At 31.6% G+C, this 12,828-nt stretch overlaps 1 protein-coding gene and 1 non-coding gene across 2 annotated transcripts; both read right to left on the bottom strand.

The window, feature by feature from the left end:
• Positions 1–3,247: 3,247 nt before the first annotated feature.
• On the bottom strand, positions 3,248–7,931 carry LOC137822522 (uncharacterized). The gene is made up of 16 exons (XM_068627419.1): positions 7,787–7,931; positions 7,616–7,666; positions 7,087–7,262; positions 6,863–6,940; positions 6,659–6,770; positions 5,862–5,946; positions 5,723–5,774; positions 5,592–5,653; positions 5,398–5,513; positions 5,189–5,310; positions 4,964–5,032; positions 4,742–4,799; positions 4,450–4,523; positions 4,076–4,124; positions 3,810–3,889; positions 3,248–3,591 (listed from the first exon to the last, which is right to left on the bottom strand). The coding sequence occupies exons 1-16, from the start codon at positions 7,839–7,841 to the stop codon at positions 3,529–3,531; spliced, it is 1,302 nt and encodes a 433-aa protein (XP_068483520.1). The 5' UTR covers positions 7,842–7,931; the 3' UTR covers positions 3,248–3,528.
• Positions 7,932–11,959: 4,028 nt separating this feature from the next.
• On the bottom strand, positions 11,960–12,033 carry TRNAT-AGU (transfer RNA threonine (anticodon AGU)). The gene has a single exon. It is a non-coding gene; the product is annotated as a tRNA-Thr (tRNA).
• Positions 12,034–12,828: the final 795 nt, after the last annotated feature.

Here is a 12,828-nt window from a genome sequence, read left to right on the forward strand (position 1 = left end):
TGGAATAGCAATAAAAAAATTAAATAATTTATTTTTCATAAGAATTATTATCATTTTCTTCAAGGTCTATTTTATAATTTATGTATAAACTACTTTTTATTTCTAAAAACTGATTTTTTTATATTAAAATTCTTATAGAACTTCCTTAAACATATTCGTGGATTCAATTTAGTTGTTTATAGCCAAACATGCACGTACAAAACATACAGTACTTATCCTTTTCTTGTATATATGCACCCTAATAATTAATCAATGAAATGACCCACTTCTTTCAAAATGCAACGGAAATAATTACATTATTGTTGGATAAAGCTACTTTTCTGCTTTTCTAATATTCATTACTTACGTCAAAAATTAGCTAAAGAAGTTGGAGAGATTATCATGTTTGAAAAACATTATTATATTTTAACTAATAAGCAAAGTTTGATATTAATTATGGTTGCAGGTGCTGAACTTAAACTTTCTCTTAACTCATTATTTTAATTAGGTGGAAAATGGATTCTTATATAATAATTGTTTGAAGTGAAAAATGGATTCTAAATAGTTAGCAGTGCCACATTTTTTTCTTCTAATCAACAATTGCATTATAATCGTTTCTCGATCCTTTTTAATCCAATAACTGCTTCATCATTTTCTTCAAAAAAATCTTGAGCCAACACTTTCTTGGGGCACTACATATTTCTTAAGTTTGCCACCAGATCTTTCAGATCCTCTTGATTTTCATGTTTCGTACTTCAGTCTTTGCTCAAGTCTTGAGGCGAATTTATCTCACCCTAACACTCATAATTGGAAATTTGTTCCATTAAAATTGTATTTGTACAATCATTTTACATAGGTTCTTTTTACAAAGATCAATAAAAAAATGAAAAAACACCAATTTAGAAATTGATCATAGTCCTAGCAAGTTACTCTTTCAAGTGTATTAAAGATATAATTGCAGAAATTATTAGTAGTAAAAATTAACATAACAATCAACTTTAGAATTTTTGGCATTTGAAAAAACTCAAAACAAGATGGAGATTGCTAAGAAATTGCCATCTGTGACACCAAAGGGAGTAAACTTTCTTTCTTTTTGGCAACAGCTCTGTCTGTGACTTCAAAAGTCATATTCGTGCCAATGTGAGTACAGAAAATGGTCTCAAGTTACCTCAGTTACTCAATTTTGGTTTGCCTGAGCAGGTTAATTCTTCTCATAACACAGGACAAAACAAAGTGTATCAGTGACTGATATATTCTTAAATGAGATTTTAGGAAAAAATCATTCTGTCTCAGAATGAAATCAAAATTTCCAGATAAAACCTCAGCGACACCAAGGCCTTTTGTTTCAATCCAGTCTTCTGAACACCTAAAATCTGGTTATCATAAGCATGCATCAAACTCAGGTCAAAAGTCACTCTTGTCAACTTTAGCATTTGCAGCAGAGCATGAATCTGACATTAAGATGAAAAGCCCGAATATTTTCTGTTTTATTCAATCTGTCTTTCATCTATAGCAATGATACATATATATAACCATAGTATTAGAACCGTACAGAACCTTACAGATTCTTTTCCTAACATAACATCTGTAATTAAGACTAATTATAGACCCATTAATAGTTATTATATTCCTATAATTAAGTCTAATTATAGACTCATTAATAGTGATTATATTCCTGTAATTAAATCTAATTAAGTCTAATAATGATTTTGTTCGGTAATATTCCCCCTCAAGTTGGAGCATGTAAGTCTTGAATGCCCAACTTGATCAAGATGGCTCCAAACTTTTTAGCACCGAGAGCTTTGGTGAAAAGGTCAGCTAGTTGTGTATGTGTGGGCACATAGGATGGAAGAAGGCGCTTGTGAATGATTTCATCTCGAACAAAGTGGCAGTCAACTTCAATGTGTTGTGTTGCTTGACTATCACAATAAAGACGAATTGGGTCAGGATGAGGAACATGTAGAGAAGCGAGAATGTCTTTAATCCACTTTAATTCTCGGGTGGTCTTAGCCATTGATCGATATTCAGCCTCAGAAGACAGAAACCCTTTGTTGTTTCTGGGTTTTCCAAGAGATTGGGGAAGTGATTATATTCCTGTAATTAAGTCTAATTAAGTCTAATTAAGTCTAATAATGATTTTGTCCGGTAATAGCCCTTCTGCTGATTCGTGAGCATGATCAGAGGACTCTGAAAGAAAGTTCTGTTGAAATTTCAAACCATGCAGCCCTTGGTGCTGGAACCTGCTTGTTGTTTAGTTATAAGTTGTTTTGTAGTCTTCCAATAATTTTACTTTGGAACTGTATATATTTTTTGTTGCAGTATGACAGAAGGTATAATAACACTCCTTTACAGTCCACAGAATATGGATGGCAAATTTACTGAGGTGCATCAAATAAAATATCTTTGTAAAGAAACACATTTCATTTACTTGTCAGAGTTGTGGCTCTTCTTATCTTAAATGTTAACTTTGATTATTACCATCTTTATCATTTAAGGCTCATATAAGTCAGTGCATGAAAAAATAGTCAACTATTCAAGCGAAAACATTTTCTTTGTAAATAACAGCTAATATAACTTAACAGCTTAGAGTCACTTTTTCTTTCCAAACAATTTAGCTCATAAATAACATGTTTCTTGACACTCCAAAAAAGAACTAGGTTCAAGAGTAATGTATGACCAACCTGTATTAAAATGGCTGTCAAATATAAGCTGGACAAAATTTCTAAAATTTTACAACATAGTGGAATTCAGAATCTTTTAGTCCATTCTAATTCTGCTTGTATGTGGTACTGATAAGTTCATAAAATTTTACAACATAGTGAAATTGATGCTCAATTCACAACACAGCAACAATACAGTAAACTCCTCTTACATTCTCTAGTGAGATTTTTATTAAAACAAATCAAAATCTACTCCTTTGTCTTTACTATTAAAATTCTTTCAAAATGTCTATAAAATGATCGACATCTCTTGCAAAATTTTCCTCTTTATATCTAAGGTTGTTTACGCTTCATCTTTTGTTTTTCTAAGTTCTTTCCCTCTTGAAAGTAGTTATTTATTTCACACTCATTTAATTTTGTAAGTTTTATAATTTTCTAAGTTATTTATAGTTCACTCTATATTAAATAATATTTAAAACTATTTTATTATTTTTTTAATTGAAAGCATCTTTTATAGTAAAATTGTTTATAATAAATGTAAATAATATCAAGGTATTAGATTTGTTCAAGTAATTACATTAGAGATTATGTTATTAGTGACAATAAACTAAATAAATCAATACATATATTGTTAAAGGAATTATGTTATTGGTAATTACATATAAAGTCCTTGTGAGAGACTTTGCCATCTGCCCACTTAGTAACACAAGACATAGGTTCAAATAAATTGCCTTTCTCTCACCAGAAGCAGAAAGAACTGTTGTAGTTGTAGAAAAAATAAAGGAGTTAAAATGCTTCTTTATAATTACCACCAACATTTCATCTTCTGATTGTGTCCACTAATATGACCTCTTGACAACTCTATCTAACCAATCAAGCATACTTGGCTCTACCAACCAAGAGAATTCTTTGACTGCTGCAACTTTAAGTTATACGAATTTTCTATCTCTTCCTGCAATGTTCGTTATTTAAAGTAGTTAAGATACATATACTTGAATGCTGAATCTGTAATAATAGGGTGTGAAGTTATTAAGATTAACAGCATCAACACCAATGTTCTGATGAATTTGAGTTGCAATGCCACAAAAAATGCGTATAAATGAAAAACAGAAAATGAGTCACGTTCCTGAGGTTTACTGAATGCAGTTCAGTGCAGTAGTAAAAATATACCTTGCAGGCTTTTAGTAAAGGCTGTAAGAATGACGATCTGAAGAGCGTAATGGCATTTCCAATCGAAGTTCTATTCAATTCTGCTATCAAACAAGGTATTAGACCACTTTCACTTGTACTGGACTCCAGGTTGCAATTAGCATTAGAGGGAGGGAACATATAAATGTACATAACCTGAACTCGAAGAGTCCAAGACACGTGGTGATGGCAATGTGAAGATTTTACAAAAAGGAAATTTTGATTGTTTGAGTATAAAATTAACTTACCACCATCAATATCAGATATTGAGCCCTCGTAATTAAGCTCCTCTATCAGCTGCAAACTCACAACTCACAAAATCAAGCAAGATTCAGACACAGTGTTCAGAAAGTTTTTTTATGGTACAAAACTACAAATGCAACGGTGGAATACAGGCATACTTTATACCCCCCACTTTAGCCATGTCAAAAGGTGATATTTCCCTTTTCCACATGAGAATGTGTTGGACAAGAGAGCAAGTTTCATTATGCATGTTCCAAATACTCTCTAAGTAATAAATAGGAACATCCCTAACGAAAACTACGCAAATAACTGAACCAGTGGAAAGCTTTCCCCTCCCTTGAATGCAGGTCATAAAATTGTCATTGCAGAATATGTTTACCTGTGAAAGGGTGGGTACTGTAGTAGGATCAAATTCGTCACACCGATTTGGATCAATAGGAACACAAACACGACCTAGAACAAAGAAGAATACCATGCAATGCTAAACAATTAAATAAGCTAGTGAATGTATCAAGCAATTTATACAGGCAGAAAACTTTATAGTTCAAAATTTCCTTTTAAAAATCACAAGACAAAACCATATGATTATAATGTCATCGGTGAACTCTCAAGCCTCAAATAAAAAATTCAACTTATTATGTCAATAAAAGTTGGGCATTTTAGATACTGACCTGTTTTAGGATGTACACAGAATGGTGCTTTAAGCAAGTGATTCATATGTTTAGAAACCTATTACATAAACATTCATAATGAACAAAAATTAAGACTGAACTTAAAATTAGCCAAAAGGTGTTATTGGTAATATAGACATTGCCGGCACTTCGACTACAGAAACGGTACTAATATGAAAAATAACAGAATATAGGAAAAAGGGAAGCAGTTGATCGACAAACCTCCATATCTAGCCTGGGATATGTAAAGGAGAACACAATCTCTTCAACACATCGGCGCAGCCCTTGTGCCTTCAAAAAGTATTAGCAAAACATTAATAATAAATGGAAACAACAAATCATGCTAGTTCTAGCAAATTCCACATTATTGCATACAATTTACAATCAAAATGTTCGAACAAATATTGCAGAGAGCAGACTGCATTTCCTAAAAGGAAGCTTACATACCTTATGTTTTCCAGATTGCAGCACCTGTTTGAATTGTTCCCATCGAACAACATTGATGTCTTCTTTTGCACTAGAAGACCGCCTACTATCTTGCCATCTTCCCCTAAGTTCAGAAGCAATAGCTGCAAGAGGTAAACCGTGTATCGCATAAGATAATAACAGGAAATGAAGTAACAATGTTCATATGAAGGACATGAAAAAAAAAGTACATTCATCAGGAATCATGTTTAGGATCTTCTCATATCTCTCCTCAGTAGCAAGTAAATTTTGTCCGGTAAGCAGATTTTTCTCGAAATAGTCCTTGAGAACATTAGTGTATGATGTCCTGGAATAATAAAATACAGGTTAGGATATGAAATAAGAGATCTGGTTCGGAAAGTTAATCATCCGCATTAAGACTTACGCCAAGAAAGGATGAAGGGCAGCACCCGTCAAAGAAACCTTCTTATGACTATTTTCATTGCCCTGGAGAGAATACGAAATCAACAAACACTCCACGTGTACTCAAAACACACTTGTCATCAGTATACTTACCTTGTACACTCGAAAATAGTCAGCAATAGCACCTCTCTGCTCATTAGACAACCTGTATGAGTAAACGTGGTATTTGAATTTATGACTGTGTACGGTCAGAAGTAGACAAAGGATAACTTTTTATTGCTTAGTGTCTCACCTTCTTGCCTTCCTGTCACAGACCCAGCAATGAACACCTCTGCGTCCACTGTATACCCATAGAACGTGTTTGAAACCAAAGTCATCTGAAACAGTAGCCCCAAAGCAAAGTCAACACAAAAGTTACAACAAGAGCACACGCACCCAAATAACACCCACTTCATGTTGCCGCATACAAAGCTAGTGTATATAAATTTAATGCATGTTGGATATTCTATATCCCCTCCCCCATAGTATTTTAACTATTTTCATATAACAAGGATCTGAACCTGAAGGACAACAAGAATCAGGAAATGAAAATCGCAATCTTTGATACGATTACCACAATGAAAGATCAGAAGTGGTATGAGAACAATACTAAAGAGATGCTGGATGAACCTCATAACATGCAATCTGTGTAATTAACATCAAATAATAGGAAATATCACGGAATAACTTAATTAAGCACCGAGTCTCCTCTAACAAGGTATATCAGGCACTGTTGAAGCCATATATTCCCCAGCAATAACGAAATGTGCAAGACATAATCTAGACTACAACTACCCATAAATTTTCAAGTAGAAATCTTGTCACTTCCTTCTTCGGCAAAAAGAAACCTATTATGATTAGGGATGACCACATCCAGTAAAGTCACCTGGTGATTATGAGGCAAACTTTAGTTATTTGGTAGGATTTCCACCCACTCCCATGGTCTTTCTATGTTAAGATATGTACTGCTATCTTATTATTTCAATGCAATGAATGTATATGCCAAAATTGCACTGTCTCTCTAATATGAAATAAGATGCAAACTAGTACCTCTTAAGGCAGTATCAATCACTTTGATTGCTATAGTCATCAACGGCCAGCAAACCAAACAAACATCAGCACCTGAGCAGCAGTATCTAACATCATCATAGTCTGTCATATCCTACAGAAACCCAAAAAATATAAAGGGTGTCAAACGTGAAGGAGGCCACAATAGCTAAAGGCTTCACTTGGAGACTGAAAGAAAATTCTTACTATATCAAAAATCAACTCTCTCTCAACTGGGGCAAAGACGTTATTTTCACCCTGTGCATAGGCATACCTTTTTGCAGGCTAAACCAAATAAAATACAAGGAACAGAATAGGTGAGTGAATAAAAGCTATCATCACAAAAAGATTAATGAAGAAAAAAAACGTCATCATAATTCTTGCATGAATTATAAGAACTTGTTGCATAACAAGAAGGGGGGACATATTACATCAACAGAGTAGACAGGTCCAATATCTATCTTAACAGGGGACTTCTCTTTGACTGAATTTTCGAGCTCAAGGGTATTGTTGAAAGATTGGAAACGCAGATAAATATCATTCTCCAAAGTGAAGGAAAACTCTCTTCGCCCCAAGTAGGACTGATCACAACCTGGGTGCTTCCCATCTACAAACAAAAATATAAAAACATAACTTAAAACTAAAGTGAATCATGTCTTGAGGGCACTAAATTAGGAGATGTTCACTTTGTCCATTTATGAAAATTACCAAACGTGTCATGTGGGATCCTATTTCCACAAATGAAAAAGCAAAAAGAGTCGGATTTTAGAAAAGAACAAGGACAACAAAACCTAACATATTTCTATAACTGCGGAACAAAAACGAGACTATTATTTTAGATGGATTAAAAACAGATATCCATTTATTTGTAGGACTATAAACACATGTAACTCTTGAGCTTAGAATTAAGAATGTGCCGTCATTCTACACTCGTCAGAAGCAAGCATTTGGCGATATTACCGTTGCCATAAGACACCCATCTGACTAAATCAGCAAAAGGAAACAGCTTTCCTGAGGAAACAAGAAGATAAAACGTTGAAGAGGTCAAACCCAGTACGAAAAAATACAAATTATGATACTTTGATACGGAGATTAAATGAAAAGAAAAAACGGGAAGCGAAAGTAACAAACCGTAATATAGCTTGAGGTGATTGAGATTGAAATCGGGTTCTTGTTGTGGGATCATTTGCTTAGCGACCGAAATTGTGAAGTGGAACGAAGAATTGAATTTGCGAAATGGGAAAGGAAGGAATCTCCGATTGATGTGTGAGAGTAGTGCAGTGGCGGGAAGATCAACATCTATATGTGGCGGGAAAATTAGATGCTAACGGGCCTAGGCCTGGGGTGCCCCTGCTAAGGGCTGCTTCTTACTGCACCTCTATACCTTCTTGTGCACCCCAGTAACTTATTTAATTCTAAAAACACCCTTATTTAAAAAAAATAGTTAAATTCTATTAAGTTTTGGTTGTGGAGATACTAGGTTATTAACCGTGACTTGCTCGAGAAAGATTTTATCTATGAAAATGGGAAAGATTGTATTTATGAAATATTATTAATATATTAATAAATAATTAAATAATTGTAATTTATGTAGGTATATATTTTAACTTTTTTGTTGCAATAAAGATGCATAGAGATATATTATATTAAAGTGTCTTATATAAATAATTTTATACGACCTTAAATTGAAATGTTTTAATAATAATAAATTTTACAACATATATACTTTCTCCTAATACAATAATCTCATACCATTTGTAAGTACAAAAATTTATACAATATAACAAAGATACTAAATTTATACAAAATAATAAAAGGAGATGGTTTTTTATGCAATTTGTTTTCAGAATTATTGGAAGCTTTTGAACATGATATTAATGTCAAAATTCAACAACTCTTACAAAATTGCATCTTAGCTGACTTGAATTTGAATGTCATAACTTTCATTCACAAAATTCATAAGGCTTAATGCAAATTCTTTTGTGTAATTGTATTCACAAATATCAATAAAGTTTAGCAACAGTTGGGCAATCTATTCATCGTAATGTCACCAAAGAAAGAATATTTGAGCTCAAATCCAATACTACGCTTGAAATTTCATTTATTACAACCTATTAATAAATCCATTACACGGTTAAAGTTATGCACGACATAACACATTTGAAAGATACAAACAACACATTTGATTATTCACATTAATAATCAAATCTCAAATGAATTATACATGTTTAAATAAGAATGAAGTCACTGTAACACTGTCATTACTCAAATCCATAATTTGAGATTGCGACTCATTGCATTCACTCCCAAACGTTGTCAACAAATATTGTTTCAATACACACGTTCATAACAAATGTTTTCAACTAATGCTATTGTCTATTAGAATTTATTTATACCTCTGTGATGTTCTCATAGAAAGCATCAGTTAATGCTAGCTTTCCTTTTCTTTTTTTTCCATCTTGGTCATATATCTCCTTATCAAATAAATGAGGATTTAAACAAATCAGTACATAACAAACATTTTATATTACAGACATTGTACAGTAAAACATAACTTACCAATGAACTATTATTGTCATTGATGAAACGTTGAATGATGTCTTCATCCACACAATTTTTTTTTCACTCTAAAGGTTTGCTCAAACCTGAAGCCTTTATCCATTTTTGAATTAACCTTAAACAAAACATTTTTCTCCAATATTTCTGCAAATTCATTTGGAAGATTTTCGTTCTAAAATAAAAATGAAATTCAAATTAATCAATGCACAGGTTATATATATATATATATATAAATTTATATATATATTTTTGAATTATATATATATATATAATTCACATCTAAAGGTGTGCAACAATAACCTTATCATGACTTTCAAACATTTCAACACATGATTTACTCAGCAGCGAACTTGCTTCTGTGTCAAAAAGCATGAAGGTTGTAGAATCAGTGTCATCGATCACACGAAGTTGCACTTTATACCTGTCATACAAATACAATATGTTCAAAGCAACACATTAGTACTGTACTATAATAAATATTCGAGAATAAATCAATAACACATATTTCAAAATGTGTACTTGACCTTCATTACATGTTTATTGCATTTTTCACAAAAAAAAAAACATTTTGGAGTCGGGGTAAACTGCCTTATTACAGATGCAGGCAATATACCACCAATCATCATCATCCACAACATGTTTTATAGTTGCAGGAACTATGAATGTGTTGACCTATTTCAATAAAATGTAAAAAATAAGTGGAAACAAAAGACAAATAAGAATTTTAAATATATAATGACGTTTACTTCTCTACAATCCTTCAACCTTGCTATGGTGTTCCTGGCGGTGGTCTGAAGAAACTCATCTTCAGAAGTTTGCTTTGAAGATTCACACAGTTGGGTGTGTCCTGGGATGGAGAGTCCATTGTTTCTAACATCCTTTACCATTAAAACAAAATTAGAATCCATTAAAAAAATCTTTTCACCAATATCAAATAATGATATTTTTTAAAGTACCTCTTTTTCAACAGTAATGCTTCTTCAATCAATACATTATATTCCACTTTGTGCAATCAATCCAGTTCTGAACATAGATGTTGTCTATATAATAAAAAAAATAACATGTAAGAAATATAAAAAATCTAGACTAATAACAAATAATAGAGATAAGATACTTTGATTCATCCAAAATGATACCTCTGAAGAACTTGACTTTGGCAAATTCTATAGATATGATTGCAAATATGGAACACAGATTGGTATGTTGGCTTGTCTAAGTGTTTTTACATTTGACTTGATTTTAGGTTGATTTGTTTACAGCTTTTCTATTCATTGATATTGATATTACAGAGAAAAATGGAGGATGTGTTCTCCTTGTATGAACAGGCTATTGCTATTGAGAAGGAAAACAACATTCACAAACATTGTCGATCTTGTTTGCTCAGTATTCTCGATTTGTATATTTGGTATGTCCTTAACATTTTTGCATGCAAATACTCTTCTGTGTCTTTGTTATTTGAAGCTAGTTATTGGTTTGACATACAATATTCAAAGTGGACTTTCCAATTCTGACATGCAATATATTCAAATTGGGCTTTATACAATACTGCATTATAAAATATTCAAATTCGAATTTCCAATTCTGAGACAAATTAGAACACTATTCGGTTAAATTATTCCTATTATGGTTAAATTAAATAAACTTGAAAAAAAAAATCAAACACATAACATGTAATAATGAAACAAAACATAACTTGTAATGAAATAAAAGTAACATTAACAGAAGCTTTTGGAAGTGGCCATACCAGGATTTTGCACTTAACTTCACTCTTATGTCCATGAAGGACAGTATACTTTAGCCTGCTTTTCTGAATGAAATAGGGCAAAAGAAATAGGAAGATCCTAAAAGCCAAGTAACATGTGTATAAACACAGTAATCAAGTAATATAAAGTAAAATAAAACTTAAGAAATGATGCAGTAAAATAAACTTGATTGACACAGATAGTGTGATAGTGAAATGAAGATACGAACCATTAATGAGAGGGCAACGACTCTCGATATGATCATAAAATTTATTCACGGTTGAAGAAGACGATCTTCCCTAAAACAAAGTAATCTTAAAACTGTTATTTCCTACATAATCAAAATATACAAAATGATTGCCATGAAGGCCATAAAATTCGCGAAATTGAGACCATCCTCTAATGATCTCAGGAACATACATGTCCATATTATACTTAACAATATGTCTATGCCCTTCGTTATCCACCAAAAACCAAGTTGGACCAAATTCAGACCCGAACTCGATGGCAAAAGCACGATCAACTAAACCATGATCATTTTCAAAAGGAAAAACATGTTACTTTTTCTATAATGGTAATCTGAAATCCAAACAAAATTAGAAGACAACACACCTCATCTAACAGGTTCATCGTTTGGAACTTTACTTTGGTTTCCATTGTCAATATGCCATCCAAATTTGGAAAATTTAGTATAAGTGGTGCTATAACATATGGTAAACAAATATCTACATATTAACAATAATATAGGGAATTGGCAATAGATTTAAATATTTATCATAAACAATAGAATTAACATATGAACATATTATAAATGACAATAAATCACAAATGTCAAAAACATAAATAGTGAAAAAAAGTAAAAACAGATAACCATAAGAAAAAAAAATGATGAAAACATATTCATCAAAGTATAAACGTGGTGTTGGTGCGTGAAGAGATTCCTGGGTAATTGTGATAGTCAGATACCCAAAATAGTTGGGCATAAAATGCAAAAATTAACAAATGCTTTCATTGAGAGTCGAACTCAAGACCTCCCGCTTACTAAACAGGTGCTCTAACCAACTGAGCTATGAAAGCACATGTTAAGTTATGCAAACAATTAGTTATATAGCATTCCTGGTGACTTAAGAGTTGAAAAATGTAGTGGGAGGCAACATACCACTAAAAAGGAGGTTAATCAATTATTTGTTAATAAACGTTAGTAATTAAACAAGTTAATTGATGTTTCATATTAATAATAGTTAAAAACACAAAAACATGCCAATATCACCAATTTTTTTATACAATTTATTTTAATAAAATAAAATATTTATGTTAAAAAAATAAATCTAGGAACACATCGTCGGAAAAGGAAGAACTTGCTCACAAAAAGAAAAGTAATATATATATATATATGTAATATGATAAAAAAAATAAAGAAAAAATAATAATTTTTAAAGGAAATTCACAATAAGAATAAGAATGTTTAAGAAATTAAAAAAAAATAGATAAATACTTGATTTTATAAACATTTAAATTATAAAATATTTATTGATTCACATAATATTTTATAATCAAATAATCGATCTCAAGATATAATGAATGATTTCATCACGAGACAATGAAAAAGTTTTGGGTCAATACATGTTATTTTCAAATTACATGTGATGGTTGAAACTCTTTGAATTTTCAATCATGTCTACATCATTTTTGTATTTTGAGTAACTCTTGTGATTCTACAATTAACTCTTAACATCAAGAAAAAATTTGTGTCTTTTTCTTAATTTAAGAAGTCACTCATTGTCTTGTTTAGTTAAAAGTTAACTAATAATAGAAATAGTTAATCTTTTTAATTAATCTAATCTACTTAAGATTCTAAACTTTTAATTCACA

The sequence above is a fragment of the Phaseolus vulgaris genome, chromosome 9 (assembly GCF_000499845.2).
Source record: "Phaseolus vulgaris cultivar G19833 chromosome 9, P. vulgaris v2.0, whole genome shotgun sequence".
Classification (NCBI taxonomy): Eukaryota; Viridiplantae; Streptophyta; class Magnoliopsida; order Fabales; family Fabaceae; genus Phaseolus; species Phaseolus vulgaris.